Source organism: Engystomops pustulosus, chromosome 10 (assembly GCF_040894005.1).
Source record: "Engystomops pustulosus chromosome 10, aEngPut4.maternal, whole genome shotgun sequence".
Lineage (NCBI taxonomy): Eukaryota > Metazoa > Chordata > Amphibia > Anura > Leptodactylidae > Engystomops > Engystomops pustulosus.
In genome coordinates this window covers 67,002,894-67,022,840 of record NC_092420.1, presented here as the reverse complement: position 1 = coordinate 67,022,840, position 19,947 = coordinate 67,002,894, and the positions used below count along the sequence as shown (strand labels likewise).

General features: G+C 42.3%; 2 protein-coding genes across 3 annotated transcripts in view; one reads left to right on the top strand and one right to left on the bottom strand.

Annotated features, from left to right (window-relative positions):
• Positions 1-6,662, bottom strand: part of CCDC18 (coiled-coil domain containing 18) — a 33,604-nt gene extending 26,942 nt beyond the window's left edge. Inside the window, exons 1-6 of one of the 2 annotated variants that reach the window (XM_072128129.1) lie at positions 6,607-6,662; positions 5,978-6,112; positions 4,529-4,688; positions 4,195-4,374; positions 3,999-4,108; positions 862-990 (exon numbers count right to left, since the gene is read on the bottom strand). In XM_072128129.1, the coding sequence (XP_071984230.1) occupies positions 862-990; positions 3,999-4,108; positions 4,195-4,374; positions 4,529-4,688; positions 5,978-6,096 (698 nt within the window). In that variant the 5' untranslated portion in view covers positions 6,097-6,112; positions 6,607-6,662. The other variant, XM_072128128.1, reaches the window with a different exon arrangement.
• Positions 6,663-7,119: 457 nt separating this feature from the next.
• Positions 7,120-16,864, top strand: TMED5 (transmembrane p24 trafficking protein 5). Its single transcript, XM_072128130.1, has 4 exons — positions 7,120-7,523; positions 10,954-11,051; positions 11,131-11,314; positions 14,459-16,864. Exons 1-4 carry the CDS (start codon positions 7,353-7,355, stop codon positions 14,675-14,677), a joined length of 672 nt encoding a protein of 223 aa, XP_071984231.1. The 5' UTR covers positions 7,120-7,352; the 3' UTR covers positions 14,678-16,864.
• The last annotated feature ends 3,083 nt before the right edge of the window (positions 16,865-19,947 follow it).

The window sequence follows — 19,947 nt, the reverse complement described above, 5'->3', positions numbered from 1 at the left end:
TTCATCCCCATTTATTTGAATGGGATTGAGCTGTAGACAGACCATGTGACCAATAGATGCCATATCACTGGACCAACAATTTACACTTTACAGCAGCTGATCAGTCGAAACTCCTTTAATACAAACAAAATATTTTAGAAACATAACTCTCATCATTTTAGGGCATTCTTCCAATACAATCTCCCACATTCCAAAACATACTGGTAGGTCGATTAGATAGTGAGCCCCATAGGGACTGATTTGGCAAACTCTGTGCAGCGTAACCTGTGTGCGCTATATAAAGAATTATTTATTATTATTATTATAATGGATCTTCTTTAAGGTGGCTTAAGTGTTGAGTAACAGGATCAGTATTTCATTTGGCTCCACACCAGCTAATCACCTTAGCCATAGCAGCTTGCACAGCAAGTTTACAGAATACATGTGCCACCCTTCAGTTAACTTTTTTCCAATAATCCAGCTAGTATGGCACAGCAAGCACTAAATAAATCCAGCAGCACAGGTTTAGAGTTCATTTGGTCGGGATCCAAGCAGATTTTTACACCTGAGGCTGTCAGGCCATGTCAGGAGCTTGTAAGCGATCCAAGGATCTGAACAGAGGAGATATCATCAGACGCAGGTCAGTGTCCTGGTCAGGTCATTATGCAATGAAGGGGAAATGTAAGGTCATGTGAAGTAGGGTACAGGTATCCCATAAGGTAATGCAACATTGATGATTTAAAATATACAGACCTAAAGTTTTATTTACTGTTTTGATACAAATAAGTATATAGTAGTATGTTTACTAACAAGGTTTCATTGTAACATTTAGGATTTTTCTTCCTTCAGCCTTATGGTGTGTTAGTGATAGTTACAACCTACCTTTTACATAATTTATTGCATTCATAAAGCTCCGCTTTCATTTTTCTCAGCTCTTCTCTCAACTTTTGCAAAACCTCATCTTTTTCTGCCATTTTCTGGTGACTTTTGAGTAACGTGTCTTCCGCCATCCTGGAAAAAAATGTTGCAAGGTCTTACAAAGAAGTATTTGTAGCTATTAACAGCTATCTGCTACCAGTTGAGGTGCTGGCCTGGATACTGTCCAATCAGTGCTGATTGTATTAAACTATGTAGAGCCACACCCACTTGGCAAGGGGGAAGTGGAACACCCAGTTGGCAAATTTTTCTAGGAGAAATTATAGAGAAACTGTATAAGAAAATAAAAATTTGCATAGACAATGCTACAGGAAGGCTTTCTAATAGGAAATATAAGTATTTGCAGTGGAAGCTGGAAATTACATGATAAAGAAATTGAATAACTAAAGTATTAACCTGTAACCTCATTTGACACTTCTAGTGAAGTAAATACAGGCGGTCCCCGGGTTACGTACAAGATAGGTTCTGGAGGTCTGTCACCAGGGACCTGATTTTTTACTAAACACAGATTGTAAAAGCCCATGACACCTGCAGTACAAACATGCCTTTCTGCCTTTTCTAAGCATTTGCATTACAATATAATTGTGTGTTATAACTTACCTTGCATGCTGACAAAATCCCGGGGTAGTCACATGGGCTGGATTCTGGTTTAGATGCATTTAAAAAAACAACATGTGACTTGTTTGAGCTGCAGACTGTCTCCATGTTTGTGCTCCTGTACAGCTTGTCCCTCCCCCACTGATGTCAGGCTGACCAGGCTGTGACCTCTGAGAAGAAGCAGGAGGAGGAGCTAGACCCCAGGATTTTGTCAGGGAGCAAGGTAAGCTATAACACACAATTATATTGTAATGCAAATGCATAGAAAAGGCAGAAAGGCAGATTTGCACTGCAGGTGTAATAAGCTTCTGCAACCTGTCTTTAGTGAAAAATTAGGTCCCAGGTGACAGGTTCCCTTTAAGTTGAATTTGTATGCAAGTCGGAACTGTATACTTTATAATTGTAACTCCAGGCAAAAATTTTTGGGTTGTCATAAGAACCAGGATTAATAATAAACCTTAATTATAAACACCTTTGATAACTGTTGTAGCAATTTATTGTAGCCTGGGACTAAAGTAGAAAAAATTACCAAAATCCAGAGGTCTGTTTGTAACTAGGGATTGTCTGTAAATCGGGTGTTCCTAAGTAGGGGACTGCCTGTACTTGTATTTCCTTTAAATATATAAAAATTCTGCATCAATTTTTCCTTTTCACTGTGTTCTTTTATTATTTCTTCCTGCCTGGTATCCTATAGCAACATATCAGAAGTTTTGATCAGCAAATGCCAGAACACTGAACTTAGTCTATGAACAATCAGCTCTTACTAATTTCCTAGACAGATTGGAGATGGAACGTATTAGAGGTTTTATGTAGTGTAGCTACTTTACTCTAACAGACAATTTTCTAGTTACAGGATAGTTGATGCAAAGGCTGGAGGTGACAAGGTTTCTTTACTCTAAGAACTGTAGAATAGCCGAGCTCAGGAGCTTGTCACAGCAGGGACAGCAGAGAGCTTCAATTAGGGTCTAGATGCCTTTTTACATTAAAATAACATTGATGGTTATGTTACACTATAGAACATCCCTTCTTTTGTGAAACTTTATGGCCATATGTATTTTTTTCAACCGTATTAACTATGTAACAAGCAGATATTCCCAGTGTGAATGGAGCAGTACTTCACATATGTGAACAGTGACTCAGGGGCCTTTGTTTTTACAATCGGTGAGGGCCAATAACAGTTAATCCAAGGAAATGACTACCGTATTTTCCGGGCCATTAGGCGCACCGGAATATAAGGCGCATCAGTCCGATGCGCCTTATATATGGAATTATTCCATATATAAGGCGCATCGGACTATAAGGCGCAGGGTGGCCGGGGGCGTGGCAGAGCGGAGACGGAGCGACCGGAGAGGTGAGCGGGGAAGGGGGTCCTTTCAGGGGGGAGGATGGCAGCGGACCATACTTACATGGGTCCCCACTACCGGAGACAGCAGATGTCCTGCGGGAACTGCAGACCGACGCGGCAGAAGTTGTTCGTGCCGCGTGGTCTGCAGTTCCCGCTGGAGATCTGCTGTCTCCGGTAGCGGGGACCTATGTAAGTAGGGTCCGCTGCCCTGAGCCATACATAGGGCGCACCGGACTATAAGGCGCACTTTGGATTTCTAAGGAAATCCTAGGCTTTTATGTGCGCCTTATAGTCCGGAAAATACGGTACATGAGAAGTATAGCTAGTATAGACTATTGGAGGACAGCAGCTGGGAAGGTGATAGACAGCATTTATGTTCCTTTCAGGTTACTTCCTTTCCTGTGGTAAAAGGTTAATGCACTGACCAGAGCCTGCACAGACCTAATTACTAAGTGCAGCTGAAAAGATGTTTTTTTTTTCCCCCCAAACTAGAGCTACATTATGGACTCAGCACTGGGCGAGAGCCATTGCTCTGAAAGGCTAGCCAACCTGGTGTCACAAGCCATTGGGGCTCATTTACTAAAGGTCCGTCGGACGCATTTTCGTTGGGTTTCCCAATGATTTCCGTTTTTGCGCCGAATTGCCCCGGGATCAGATTGTGGCGCATCGGTGCCGGCTTGCATGCGACAGAAATCAGGAGCGTGGCCATCGGACAAACCACAGAATTTAAAAAAGGATTTGTGTCGCAAGATCAAGCACTCACATGCACCAGGAAGAAGGAGGTGAACTCTGGCGGACCTCGGGGCAGAAGCGACGGACACAGGAACTTGGGCACGCGAGCTACGTGTATCGGGCCGGACCCGAATCCTCGTCAGACAACGCACCGCGGGACCGCGACAGGACCGAGTAAATCTGCCCCATTGTGAGTAAGCTGCTTCTCTGGTGAGCGATCCTCTACTGTACAAGTAGTGTTTAGACTATATTTTTGGGGGGATTTTATTTGTGCTTTGTTTTATCTGCCTATAAAGCTGCGCTTGGTTTTGGCTGTCAACAAAAGGCTTTCTGCAGTCAAAGGACTTTACTGCACTGTAAGCGGACCCCTCCACACTATGCACATATAAGGTGTCCACTAAATGAATACCTCAGTGCTTTCTCATGTGCCTCAGACTCTGCTTCCAAGCTTGCAACCTGCTCCTCGAGCTCTGGGATTCTCGATAGACGAGACCTATAAGCGGGATCCTTAACATGGACCTGAAAAACAGAATAGCAATTACAGTAAATATACTATATCCTTTTTAGGAAACATGTTTTATTAACGATAAAAGTTGAACAATTACATCAAAACTCTGCCTGGATGATAACTTTGATTTGCACTGAGTGAGTTCCAGCTTCACAGATTCCATTTTATTCCTAAGGGTGCAGTTTTGTGATGTCAGTGCAGCATTCTGCTCCTGAAGGGTTAACAGCGCATCTCTCAGCCGCCTGTTCTCCTGCTCCATATTCCTCAGTGATCCCGACTGCAATGGAAAATATACAGAATAAAACTAATGCATTATTTTACCCATGCAGACAATACTCTCACTAGGAAAGAATTGTATGGACTGGTGAATTAGACAAGACGATTCCTTCTCTTACATAAATCCTATTGTTCATAGTGTCCGTTGTACGCACCTTGTCACGTCCGGTCCTAAGGGAATCGGCGCCGCTCAGTAGCATGGTGTTCCTTTGTTTTGGCACACTCTCCCTGGGAGCGCAGTGACTGGGCTGCTCCAGATCTTCCAGTGTCAGGCCCAGGGGAGCTCTGCTCAGGGAACGCTCACTTCCACTGTCACTGGAGAAACAAAATGTAAGGATGACATGACAACAGAACTGAGACTGCAAGCCTAAGATACCTGGAGGACTCAAGAGGAGGCCAGCGATAGACATGTTACATGCACTGTGATTTACAAGATACTTTTATTACTGATCCCATATCCAAAATATTCATTTTAATCCATATAGTAATTAGAATTAAAATGAATTTGTGTAACTCAGTTCTGTCCTCAGCACCTACAGCACAGCTATTACTGCCCAAATCACTTCCCTCTTCTATCAGTTTTGCTCCATGCTTCTAAGCAGGAATGGCAGCGCTGGTTTTAATCCACCATAAGGATTAAAAAAGGAATTTCACACAAACATCATAATGGACAGAAATAATAAAAGTTATTTTTTAATTGTAGAGCATTTTTATACAATATGCAGCCAACACATTATATTGCTTAGGAGACGGTAGACTTCCTTTAAAAAACTTCCATGTACACAGCACTGTGTGGATAGGGGATACACGTCTGATCACAGTCCCACAGTTGATACCCCGTGTGATCCAAAGAACAGGGAGCACAATTTCCCCGTGATAGCAGCTCCTCTTATTGGCCTGTCCTGTGCGCTGTACTCTAAATCCTCTCTGCTTATGTATATCTCGAATATATAATCTTCTCAGTTTCTGGTTGAAGTAATTGATGAAGTCCCATCTGATGTTATCTTCATCCCTTTTAACACGAACATATTAAAACAGCCTTGTACTACCTGTACCGTTTTCATACAGGTCTTCCATTTAAATGGCCGTATAGCCCACTGTACCGTATTGTGAGCGAGATATAAACAAATATAGACCCTGTCCTATTTTTTTCCTGTATTTCCATTCCGTACTCCTCATAGAAGCCTATGGGAATGTTTAAGATATGCATTGCTGACTTATACACATGTAGTATCCAGGGGTTTGGGGATTGATCAAGCTAGTAACATCATTTGCCAACCCACTGTATTTTATATGGATACGGTGACATATGTGCACATGTGCTTAAAAAAAAACGTCATGTATAGGAGGCAAAATACGGCACTGAAATACATGACTGAAAAAAGCAAACGTTTGTGTGAAAGATGGCGTCTGGCTCTGTATGGTGAGCACAACGTGTGCCTACTGTTCTGTGCCCACACATAAGATAGAGAATGGTCGTAATAACGTCCGAGCGCCACTATTTTCTGTGGAAAGGGGAGGGGTGACCTCTCCAGCCAGCCTTCCATACAGCCCAGCAGTCATACGTGAAGCTACGCTCGTGTGAATGAAGCCCAAGGCTGTACCTGGACAGATGCTCCTCTCCGCCCCGAGTCGTCTCTTGCTGAATTAGCGGTTTGCTGACGGCATTGAGGCTTTTCCCAAATAAATGTTTCTTTGGGTATCTTGAAGCATTTGATGCCATGTCACCAGAATTCTCTCTGTAAGAGACAACAATATGCACATAGTGATTCCTCCTGTGCGGCCTTATACATCACCTCTCTACAAGCTCTGCAGAAATCACTAGTCCAGTGCGAGTACATGAGGAATAACATCAGTCTTGGCATTATGTGTCTAGTCATCTCCCAACTCTGCTGCTGGATGGGGAGCGGACCGCTGCATAGAGCTGCTACATAATCTTCTGTCTCATTGCTAGCAAGATCCAATCCAGCAGACGGAAGAGACCAGTGGACTAGAGATCTAGTGCTTGTGGCAGGAGAACAGCACAGACAGCCTGAGGAAGAGCCCATTCCATCATCTTCTATGGGTGTATGCACAATGCCAGGAGGCAGCAGTACAAGCACTGGGATGACTACAAGTCCCAGCATGCCCTGCACTCACCAGCAGGCGCCCTCCATCCATCTCTCTCCATAGCATGCTATACCAACTTCCACAACACACAAGCCCCGCCCATAACGGACAGCTGACACTCTACACTGTGATTGGACAGAACCGCACACAGTCACGTTCCCGCCTTTCTGCGATCAACCACTAGCTGCTCGGTCCGTTGCAAAGGAGGCGGAGCGACGCCTAAAAGATCTCCGTGGAGACAATTCAAAATCCGATATCTTTATTTTTTTAAACAAAAAACCAAACAAACAACATTTCCTATTACATTTCGTGCCTTTCTTTATTATCGTGTATATGTAAGGGACGCGCGTTGTGTACAAAAGCGTCACGTTTACCGTAAAGTTATATGTGTGCTGTGCGGAGCATCATGGGAGTTGTAGTTTTGGACGTACTTCTTAAGGCGCCTGTTTTTTTAATCTGATGAATATTGCCATTTTATAACGAGGGCGTGTCAGAGGTTATGTAACAGTGGGGATATTTTCGCAGCTGGACGGATTCGTAAAGCTTTAGTTGAAGTTATTGGAAAAGTGACTTTTTACTCGAGAACTACATTTCCCATAATTCCAAGTTCCCTTTAAATCCCGACCTGTTGGTATGTCTGTATTGTAGCCCCTGTGAAACTTGCAGCCAGTAGGATATGTAGGAGGGGGCCGTGCTCGGTGTGACGGGCTGAAGTGTAAAGCAGGGAGTGGAGGATGTTCCTCCGGGGGGCGCTGTACATAGTAGTGATTGGCTGCCGTGTACTCTTCCGGGCACAGCCCACTTTTGGGAGAGGAGTTTCGGCACATGCTCCCTGTACCCTCCATGTAGTTGGGGCACTGGACGGCTGGCATGGGGAAAGCCGCGCTGATCACTCTGCTGGCCGCAGTTTACACTGTGCAGCGCTGCTGCGGCTTCTCCCAGTCTGTGGATAATGACTTCACCTTCACCATCCCCGCAGGAAACAGGGAGTGTTTCTTCCAGACCATGAAGAAAGATGCCACCCTCGAAATAGAGTACCAGGTAGGGCATGATGCCAGCCACATCCGCCTTATGTGGACTCCCAGGCGATTTGGCTTCTGTTCACACCTGCAATAGTGGATTCTAAATGATCACTTTAAACTCTCATTTCCTGTATGGTTTTGGCTATAACCTCCACAAAAAAACCTGATCAGTACCTGTCCATGTAAAAGCTCCCTTGTCACAGCTTAGATCTCTTCTGAAAAGTTAAAGATTTTACTATTTCTGTTTAATCTGAATTTATTTTGAAATAGAGAGTTCAGACGCAACAATAACTGTCAGATATGTTGGGGTCTGAGTTGCTGTAATTTGTAGACTTTCCATTTAAAGGGTTTTTTCTCCCTGCTCCAGTACCAGTCTTTGGTACTGACAGCTCAGCCAGAAGTGTCAGGGTGTCATAAGACGTGACCTGTGACATCCCGTTGTCCTTTGACTTGCATTTAGAAATCTACATTTGGGATGTGGGGTTACCTGGAAAACCCTTCTAAGTCAGACATTTAGGCTTTGACAGTGAGAGTACAACTGTTTGAGACTTTTAAAATCGGCTCCACTGAAATATTAAAACCAATTTTACACCCATTTTTACAAACTGTAATGTAGAATTTTTGTGCAAATCTAAAAATAAAATTGAACCTTGTATGAAATATGAGGCCAGGATTCTAGAGAGTGACAGATTCTGTTTCCAGATTTTGCAACCGTCTGATAAGACTGTAACTAAATTGTATTTGATGTAGTCATTAACAGCCACAAATATTATGTGAAGACTAGAGCGGCGCAGACTGCAAATGTTTTTAAAACAATGGCGACATGTCCTTCTCTGGTGACTTAGCGTTTTTAGATGACTGAGCACTGTCTGTTTTTTATGGAGCGACCACAGTGTCGGGAATGGACTCGCCATAGTAATATATGATAAAGGGAGTCCCTGCTTCCCTAATGAACAGCAGCCACAAACTAATTATAACACTACAATGTGGCTGTTCTGCAGTAAAGAGGGGCTCCTTGTATCATGTACCACTACGATGCAAGGAGTCTCAACCCTTGTGGTTGACCTATCAAATCTGGCCAGCCCAAGGTCTGATTCGCAATCGTCTGTTTTAGGCCTCATACACATGACCGTATGGTCTATTCTGTTCTGTGTATATATAACTGTATTCTGGCCGTAAATACGGGACGTATTGCACCGTATCCGTATAAAATGCGGTGAGCTGGCAAATAGATGGCTGACTATTGGTTGGCTGACAGAATGCACCGCCTACTGGTTCTGGCACGTATATACGGTGCACAGCCGTATGCAGCACGTATTTATCCCGTATCTTACATGTTCCCATTGACTTCTACTGGCCAACGGAACGGAAATACGGTGGAAAATTGGACATGCTCTATATTTTTATACGGCTCGCTTACGGTATGGTGGACAATACGGTCATGTACATGGATGGCCGTATTTCCCATTGGAATGTATGGGGCTGTATTCCGGCCGTATATACGGCGATTTTTATATGGTCTTGTGCATGGGGCCTTAGCCCATACCTTGATCCATCATCCATCCAGCATATACACTGAAAATACAGTCATGTGAATTGGCCCTTAGACAGGCATTGGTCAAATATCATGCGTTATTCAAACATCTGATGAGTCGGAATTATAAAATATTTTCCAGAACTTCTCATCATTGACTTGTTGTGTTGATTGTTTCCAGTCATTTTGGTGCAGTGGAAGTTTTATAGAATTTTTAATAAAATGTATTTAAAATATAGATGTAAACATATACGGTACATACCAGCACCAGGTCCTGACCTCCAACTTCCTCTAATGTGACTTTTTTTTTGAGTGGTATCCAGATGTTGCATGGGAGCACAAAGGAATTCAAGGATTTTTGTCTCTAGCCTTTTATCCATGTTTTGTTAAATAGTGTTTTTCAGTCTTTTTCCTTTAGACTCATTCAATGTCAGAGAGGCCCTGGCCCCGATTTATCAACACCAGTGCAAATTGCCTTCCTGCAATGCTCTGGGAGTGTGCACTCATTTTTATTTTATTTATTTTTCTTTTAGGTGCACTATATTCATGCTGCAGAATAGTGGCGCACGTTAGTAATAAATGTGGCACAGACTCCGACTAAGCAGTAACACCCGCTTTGGGGGCACATTTTTTCTGTCTTGTAGGACACAGTGCAGCTGCAACCCTAAACTGGCGCATACACTATAAATAAAGGTGCAAAGTCAAACACAAAACTGCTGCTAACACTGTAATAAATGTGGGCCATTGTATATTCCCAAAATAAGTCATTCATTTTTTAACATATTTTTACAGGCTCATATAACAGCCTGAAAAAAACTTTTATGTATTTGTGCACGAAGCCTTTATGACGACACTGGGAACACAATATGCTTGTGATTACTTATAAAAAGTCTGTGTGTGCCTGTATATAGAAAACCTGTATGTGTGTACTCAATATAACTAGGCTGTAACTCAGTGAGTTGCCAATGAAGAATTGCAACAACTTCTTGCTTCCTGCACTCCATTGGTTTCGTTTTTTTTTTTTCTTCGGCTTCTCCACCAATTTATATGAGCTGGTATTAAACTGACAAATGTACTGACATGACATCACAGTGATATTGTGTGACCCTGACCGAGTGACACAACACAGATTATGGACAAAAGTCACGGCGGCTGGCAGTGAATGGCATCTGGTGTCCCCTGTGCAATAGTTACAATATAATTCTTTGGACTTTTGGATGTTAATTCACTCCATAGTTTTCATTGTGAAGTTCCACCAGGTTGTGATTTTATACAGTTGTCTCCAGTCCAGGAATTTGATGCAATCTTCTAAATCTCTTGCAAGAAATGATTGTAACATTTGCTTTCCTTTGTCCTACTTTTCATTCTTTACTGGTGGTAATAAGGAAGCTGGTGATTGTACTCCTTCTGTTTCTTTCCTTAGCTACGCTCTGCAGAATCCTTACCTCTCCCAATTCTGTCTGGTAAAACAAAGCAGCCGCTATATTAAAACCTTCAACAAACTTTGCAATTATTGGTCTGTACATATGTAATAACATTGTTTCTGATTATTCTTCATTTTCTGGCAGCTTTTTCCTCTCCACCTTCCAGTTCTGAGCTGCGGGTGGAGATCTAGCTGCTGTGACTCACTACTTCCCTTTCTCTGCATAGAGTTTCTATGTAAACTCACATAGAGCTCTTGATCTTTTTGGAGTTTAGGAAGACTTGATTACAAATTTTCTTGGATTTGGAAGTTCTTTGCATTTATGCAAATGTTTTTGAACTAAGAATAGGTAGAACTTTTACAACCTTAAATCCTGTGCCACCTACTTAATTTTCCCTCCCGCTATAAGTTTTAATGGTGGTGATATTTCATGATGCTTAGAGACCGTGTATGATTGTAGAAAATAAAACATTGCATGTTCTTTGTGTATAGGTCCTAGACGGTTCAAGTTTGGACATAGACTTCTACCTCTACTCTCCACATGGAGACCTGCTGCTATCAGAAGAGCGACAGTCAGATGGTGTCCACACGTGAGTTTCATGAAACCACCAACACAATCTATTGATTATTATTAAAGCAAAAATGACAGTAGTTTCTGCTCCTGCGCAGGTTGGAGACTGTGGATGGAGACTACCAGTTTTGCTTTGACAACACCTTCAGCCGTATTTCGGAAAAGGTGATTTTCTTCGAACTGATATTGGATCATTTAAATGAAGAAGTTGAAGAACAAGAGGACTGGAAGAATTATGTGACTGGCACCGATCTCCTGGACATGAAGCTGGAGGATATACTGGTTGGTGCTTTGTATTATTGGGCTTATAAGTTGATTTGGTTTTTGTAAAATCCAGGAAGGGGGGGTAGAAAAGTTTCCTTGCCGTTCCCCTGGCTCATAGTTCTATTGTTGCCTGCATTGCTGGGAGTCATAGTCCACTCAGTCAATTGGTGACCTCCACGCCCCCTGGGGGAGAAGGGTCTCTTCCATGACTCTTGGAAATCCCCTTTAAGAAGTTGGCAGTGAAGCCTAATACGTCTGTGACCACAATGTGCCATTTCAGAAACTTTCATGGGAAACTATTGTGTACATCAAGAGTAAAGAAAAAAAACATTACTGGGAAGAATAAAAATTAGCATTCTACATATTTGCCTGAACTTTTATGGATGTTGGATACAGTCCAAAATGTGCCGCTTCACTGAGCGTGAACAAGCGTTCCTGATACATATGACGTCTATAGGTTTTGTGTTTGCTGGTAATTGCAGTGAACATTTACTGACGTCCAGCCCTAATGTAATGTTTAGTTTTACTAATTAGTTGAAGCCAATAAAAACTATTGTAATCTTCAAATGTAAATAGTAATGGGTGTTACCACCTACAGATTACAGATGGACCTTTGTTGCTTGATCTGCCTGTAAGAAAAAGGAACCTGTTCTCTCTAGTGACCTGTGCAGTGTAGAAAATACACCATTATAAGCTTAATATATTTCATTGCTTTTATTTTTATTCATTAACTTCAGTTGAAAGAAACACAGATACAAGGAGAAATTGTTTGCCCCTTGAGGGGGTGACATGGGGCGTTTACATTGCATTTTGAAATGCAGGTAAAGCTGTTGAAAGGCGGTTTGCCTAATTGCATTGTGTTAACATTATGTTTACGTAACCACAATATTAACAATATTCCTTCTAAGATCAACTTCTATAACTATTGTAATGAGCCTGGGTGCTCTGGTGACTGTTTCCAGAGCCCCTCAGTGCTGTCACTTTACAGGTTTTTATAATGAGCAGCCCTACTTCCTGCTGCAGAGGATTGGGTGAGATATGTTCTGCTCTTGTAACCCCCCCCCCCAGGCCTTTGGGCTCTTTAGCATAATAAAAGTTGATTTTAGAAGGAAGGAGGCCATGGATAACAAATATAAGATGACCACTGGCACAGTGCCTGGATCTATGAGTAAGCGCCCCGGGATTATCGTGATGGATTTTTAATGGTAATTTTCTCAAAACTGTTTATTATTCATTTGTCTAATTTTTCTGGCATCGTATCATAGGGGCTTATTTACTAAGGGTCCCGTCTCCGCATTTCCGAGGATCGCACCACTGGGACAGGCATTTAGAAGGGGATTGTGTTGCACGCACTTGGATTTTGGCGCATCGACTTTCATGCGACGGAAATGGGGGGGGTGTCTTTGAATGTCCCAACTGATTCGGAGAGAGCGCAGGATTAACAATGCACTTGCATACACGGGGAAGAAGAATGTGAACTCCGGTGGACTTCAGCGGGAAAGCGACACATGCAGGAAATCGGGCGCACGATGTTAGTGAATCGCGGCAGAGTTCCTTCTCGTTGGACAATCCGGATCAGGGAACTCGCAGGGATGGGTAAATAAATTTGCCCCATAGTGAATGGGGTGGGGGTAGTTAATTTCCACAAATGCTCTGCAGACCTCCACACTTGAAATGATAGATTTATCCAATAGTCTCAGCCATGATGATAAAGCTGATTGATTGGCGCAAGAATCCTGACTAATGAGAGTTCTCTCCCACCAAGATAAATGTCATCTTGGTCGTATTGCTGAGAAGACCTTGGGTCACCTAATACATTGTATAGTGAACTTTCATCACAGTCTCCAATGTCTTGCAGGACGATTTATAAATGTATCGCAGTGTAGACTTGAAGTGACCGCGGATCAAATTCAAATGCAATAGAGAACATGTATAATATAATATTACATTTTTCCACTTGGCTACTTTTCTTTTTTTTATTTATTTTTTTTTTAACCAAAAAGTACCAGATGCCATATTTATACAATCTCTGCTCAGCTTGATGGCCTTCCATTCTTATTAAAGCTTCATGCTCACGGCGGCTATAGATGTGCATTATGCATGGACACCGCTTGTCGCGCCGCAAAAGATAGAAGTCCTATTCCTACCCTGACTTTTGCTCCCTCTGGGAGGGGGAAGGGAGAGGAGCACTTGCCACATTCCACCTAGCTTGTGGCTCACATGGACTTGTGCATGGAGCCTAGAATGGAGAGTTTGAAGGGATCCAGTCACCACACAATACAGTTCCCAGGGTTCTATGGGAACCTAACTAACACCCTTCTTTTAGCTGAAAATTGTTTCCCTTACATCTCCATAAAGCAACTGTATATTATTATATTCCCTGGAATCACAGGGGCGTATCCTACTTGGCCGACTTCTCCCAACTACTCCCCATGTTCCATGCCTCTTCTCAGCATGTCATATGACCAGGACATCTTCTAAGGTCCTGTTACATACATGGGGTAGATGTTGCAAATGTATCTGATCAGATCAGCCTCCATGGACGTCTACTCCTCTCTATGCCTCCATGGAGGCTACTGTGATTTCATGTGATCAGATGCATCCAAGGGGTAGATGTTGCATATGTAACAGGACCTTAGATGACATCATCCTGGTCACATGACTTGTTAAGTGTCCAAAGAGGTAATAGATCTCATTCTCAATGTGTCATACAGCGGATATCATAGCACTTAGCTCTGTCAATCAGGAACAAGGAGGCAGGAAATGCAAGTAAGTTTTAATATGCATGACTCGCATCAGTTGAGTTGCATATAAGTTCACAAATTGATTTTTGGAACATTGCAGCCATGGAGAGGAACCATTTAGGGATAAAGGCAATGATTTGTAATGAAGTCTTGATTTTGGGTGGGTTAATTTGCATGAAAGGTTCTCTTAAACAAAAAGCCCTGACACAAGTGTGAACTGGGCCGAAGTTTGCAACCTTTTCTATGTTGGACGGCATTAAAAAAAAAAAAAAAAAACACTGGGCATTGACTTGAACTTATAAGAGGCTTTATTCGTAAAACAGATGCATTGTTTAAGATGTAGTAAGAAAAATTTGTGATGATCTGCAACGTTTACATCAAACTTAACATGATGACCTTTTTGTTTTCTTCTTACCAGGAAACCATCAACAGTGTCAAAGGGAGATTAGGGAAAAGTCTCCAGATCCAGACTTTACTGAAAGCCTTCGAAGCAAGAGATCGTAATATCCAGGAGAGTAACTATGATCGAGTGAACTTCTGGTCCATGGTCAACCTGCTAGTGATGGTTGTGGTGTGCGTCATCCAAGTATATATGCTGAAGAGTCTTTTTGAGGACAAGCGGAAAAGCAGACCATGATTGTTCTCCATGACTTCTGAGGAACTGAGCCAAGATGATGATTGGGGGGGGGGGGGGATAAACTTGATTGAGTGAATGAGGGTGATGCTATTTATGAAAGTTGGGCTTTGATTGTAGATTTATAACATTGTTACTTAAAATTCTGGTATTTCTTGTTGTGTCTCAAACACGTCTAGATAAATAACGCCCACATTTTTTCTGAATTGTAAATTTTTTTTTGTTGGCTGTGGAAAACTGACAAACTTTGAATGAGAAGCTTGCCCCCTGTAGTATGGAATATTGTTACTTGGTATAGCAGAATACCAATAGCATTATAGCTGCCCAAAGAGAATCTGTCATCAGGTTTGATTATAATAAACTGCAGACAGTGCAATTTTAAGTTGTGTTTGCAGGTGCATTGGGTGGGATCTTTATGCCTGAAGAGCTTTCTGCTCTTTGCAGTGTTGCAAAGTCCCTCCCCTATGCTTTGTGTGACTGCTACAATTATCCAATCAAAGTCCTGATACAGCTCCTTCTTAGTACAGGGGAGGAGCTGTGGAGCGGAAGGCTCTTCAGGCTGAAAGCTCGCCCCAAAGCTCTTGCAAGGGACTGCAGAGCACTGTTCACTATCCTGGGACAATACCAAACACTGTCTGCAGCTTCGTATGAACTGCTTGAAGGTTTCCGTTTAAGAAACAAAACCGTTTATGATCTGCAGCATCTAATGGGAGATTTATAGAAAGTCGATATAGGGAAAATCAAACAGAAAATACCTCAGATCCTACATTCATTGTACTATTTTCACCCCCAAGCATTGTCTACAATGTATTGTGTATTTGTATATTTTTCGTTTTGACCTGTTACTTTCTAAATGAAGGGAAGTTTGACTGAGGAAATGACATGTTGCAGTGAATTAGGTCAGTTATTTCTAGTAGCTTCTTCCTCTGTTACTTTATTTAATTAAAAAATAACCCACGAAGTGGCTGTGAGGCCGTGGTCACACGTTTACATTGCGTTTTGAAACTCATTACAACAGCTGAGGAGAGGTGATTTGCCTAATTACATTGTCAATATTTGGGTTTACCAAATGGATTGTAAACGCGATGTTGGTGTATGTTAACATTTGTTTACAAAATGTCAATGTGATGTTAACAGAAATGTAATTTGCCAAATCCCCTCTCCTCAGCTGTTGTAATGCGTTTCAAAATGCAACATTTGACTGCACCCTTTCAAAGAACCTGACTTCTCCTGGCATCTGATTCCCATTTCCTTGGCTTGACTTCTACTTTGTTGTGTGTCGTGTCAAAACTTTCACATAGTCTCTTATTAGGCAGAGTGTACCAGCGTTATAATGTGCTGGCAGAATGTTGGAGTGAAATGCACAATATACCTTTCTGTTCATTATGGCTATTCTAGGACTTTCCCAGTATAATTCATATGCTAATGAGGCAATACCCAGCTATTTCTACCTAATTAGATAGATGACCATTCACTTTTGTATTCTTACAATGTTGCTTCTAATAAGACATCACTCCTGCTCATCTTAATGAGAAGGCAGTGCTCCAATGGCTAAGGCCCAAGTGCACCAACCGCCCCATTAGCATATGGATTCAACTAGGAATTCCTCTGAAACCACCTAATAAACAGAAATAGATATTTTTGAAATCACTGAAGATTTCTCTGTCATGCTACTAACAGATTATAATAATTGGGGAGGCACAGGCTAGAGAGTGGCATCTCACATATTTTGTAATCTGCCTTCATTGTTTTTCCTTCTATTTTCTGTCTAGGATTAGGACAGACCTCTTGCCTCTGCTCTCTAAACATTGTTTAAAGATGTTTTTTACAGCAGTTTCTCGCCAGAAATGTCAAAAGAATGAAGCCTCCCACATTGAGATAAAAAAAAAAAAGTTAATGGAGAATTCAATTTAACATTTGATTTAACAAAGTTATTGGAGAAATCGGGAGAAGGCAGATCCGTTGTGCATCAATCTCCTCTGGAGGGATGTGTAAACTACATTGTTTATACTATTAAATTCTGGTGTAACATGATATACGATTGCAGTATGGTCATCTGAAGTTCTGTAGTTTCTCTGGTGGAAAGGATATATATATTTTTTTTAAACTAAGAAAATGTGAATATTCACTTTTGTACATGATGCCTGTCACTAGTTGCTTAGTTTTCCAATAAACTAAAAACAAACTTTCCTGCATAGTGTATTATTTATAAAGTTAGAAATAAGTAGGAACGGCCAGCTCCATAGGGAGCCGTGCAGCCAAACCGTACACACAGTGAACAATAGAGCATGCTGTAACTTCTTCCGGCGACAGCACCATGTGAATAGAGCCCCGAATCCAGGTGCTGCTTGAAATCTGTTTCCAGGTGTGAAAGAAGAACAAGAGTCCTCTCGCCCACCCCCCTTTTCCCAACCTGGAGACTGGGGAGGCTTGGCAGACTGGGATTTTTACTACCCTTCTGGAATAGTGTTCTACAGAAGGGCCGGAAGGGTTTTATTTGTCTAGAAGTAGTAAACCTTATTATACTCGCTCTTATAAATCATCCAAGACTTATCCAAATAAGTGTTTTCCTTCACAGGGGATTCTGCAAAGCTTGTTTCTAGATATGACATCCCCTGGCCAGTATTTAAGCTATGGGGCACTGCAGGCTGAGCTAGAGAGACCTGCTGATCTAGCTGCGAGTCTTAGAGCATTGGCTAAAAATGCAGCTCCCTTCTGGATATTTACTATGGTTGTAGATAGGACCTCTCTTGGAATTTTATTCTGCACATCCTCTCCGAGCGGATTCAACCACAGCTTCATAGAACGCACTACGCATGGGGCTGCCACATTGGGCTTAAATGATGCAGTAACCGTATCCCAGGTCTTTTTGTAGAAACTCCGTTGCTCTCTTGTCCTCAAAGAGGAGAGAAGATCTACCTCTTATCCTACCTTATCCTTATTCTACCTCTTACTCCTTGGAAATGAGTGTAGAAATGGCATCATGAATGGGAAAATAGTTTTCTTTTTTCTGCAAGGCCGTTGAACATAAAGTCCTATACACTCTGTCTCTATCATATCTTCAATGTTCAGTGGCCCTGATGCTCAGTGTCCTCGATGGCAAATAATGGGCGACCTGCTAACTCCTCATCCAAAATAGAAGAAACAGTCGTCATTGTCTATAGCACCCCCCCTGTTCTGAATCTGAGGGTGCAGTAGGGATAGGGGCAGTGGTGGAAGGTCCTGGGAGATTTGGCCTTGGATTATTTCTATTTGATCTCCGACTCTTCCCTTATGACCCCTCTTAAGGATTCCATCCAAACGGATCATAAATCTTCCAATGCAGGAGGAGCAGGAAGTCTTATAAGTTGTTGGCAATTTGTGACTGCAAATTCTGCATTTTACTAATCTTTTCCCCCTGATTTTGTATACAAGCAAAGAAGGGCCGACATCAGCAAGGCATATAAAAAAAATAAAGCAAATTCAGCAATAACTCACCACCTAACAAGCCTGGTGGAATCATAGCGATGCTCTGAGCACCACTGCTATTCATCACCTACCCAACCTCGCCACCTGCAAGTAGCAGCGTCTTGGCGAGTGCTCAGGCTTCTACAGGGCATGATAACTTTTCTGTCCGCCACAGTAGACCATACAGCCACATACAGAACTCCCCTACCAAAGGAGACCAGCGGTATGTGAATGAGCCGCTATTTCATGTTGGATCCAAAAAAATCTGCTCAGGTTCCTTCCAGGGACAGGAAACAACAGAGGTGGAGAAGGAGGAGCTTCTTTTTATATGTTCAGGTTTCCTGTCCCTGGGGTGAATCCCTCTGTGGTGGTGGCGGGGAAAACAGGAGTCCATTGTCACGCATGTGCCGGCTTCTCCATTCATCTCTTTGGCACTGACAGATTCCCTTTAAGCCGCCGCATATGTGTGAGACACATAACTACTATATTACAGGTATGCTTTGTTAAATATATTTGATTCAAATTGTCCAGATTCCTGGCAAAATTAATCCAAAAACAGGAATGATTAAAACAGTTTAATTCAAATTGTTTTTAAAACCATGGTGGCGCTACTAGTAGCCTGAGGCATTTCCAGCTTTAAAACTTAGACATACCAGGCTATAACTTACTAATAGCTTTATGGCTCAAAATGTATCAGGCTACTAGTGGCACTACATATACATATATGCATCTGTTTTTAATAAAACCTTGTTTCAATCTTGCACATTTTTGGTTTGATTTTGCCTGGAAGCTGGGCAACACTTTTAACTTTTCTGGATTTCAACACTGACCCCGGCTAAGTAGCCCTTGCATCGGCTGCTCTTTAACTGGATAGTTCCAAAAAAAAAAGTTTTGGAGTGGTGGATTTAGTGGTGTTACCAGACCCACTGTTTCTGTTGGTTACCGTATAAACTTGAGTTTAAGACGACTCGAGTATAAACAGAGGCGCCTAATTTTAAAACAAAAAACTGGGAAAACCTATTGACTCGAATACAAGCCTAGTATATAGCCTGCCAACTCATGCCCCCAGTACACAGCCAGAAGCCCCTTACTCCCAGTATATAGACAGCCAGCTCATACCCCCCAGTATACAGCCAGGCCCCTGTCCCCCCCCAGCATATAGCCTGCATACCAAGCACACCCAAGATTCTAGCCAGCAGCCCATGTCCCCAAGTATATACCCTGTATCGCCCCCCTAGTATATAGCTACAGGCCCATGTCTCCCAGTATATACCCTGTAGCGCCCCCCCCCCCCCCAGTATATAGCTAGAAGCCCATGTCCCCCAGTATATAGCTAGAAGCCCATGTCCCCCAGTATATACCCTGTAGCCTCTGCCCCCAACCCCCAGTATAGTGCCTGTAAGACAAAAACAAGATGTGTACTCACCTTCTGCTGCAAACCCCCCACCCCCACCCCACCCAGCAGGTCCTCTTCTTTTTCTCGATGTCGGCTCCGTTTCGGTGTGCGGTCCCTCACAGGCATCATGACGTCTGCTTCTCTCTGACATTCTAAGGTGTGCGCCGGCATCAACACAGAGGCTGACGTCATGCCTGCAACGGACTGCGCCAGGGGAGCAACGTAAGGAAAGTATAGATTTGCTTTTTTTTTTTTTTTTTTTTTATAATAGACTCGAGTTAAGCCGAGTTAGATTTTTTTCAGCACTTTTTTTTTGCACATTTTGAATATATATGGTAAATATTTCTACTTTTAATTGTATTTGATAGAAATAAAGATGGTTCTTTTATTACTTGTTTGCTCATATATGGCACACTTTCTTGTACAAGAT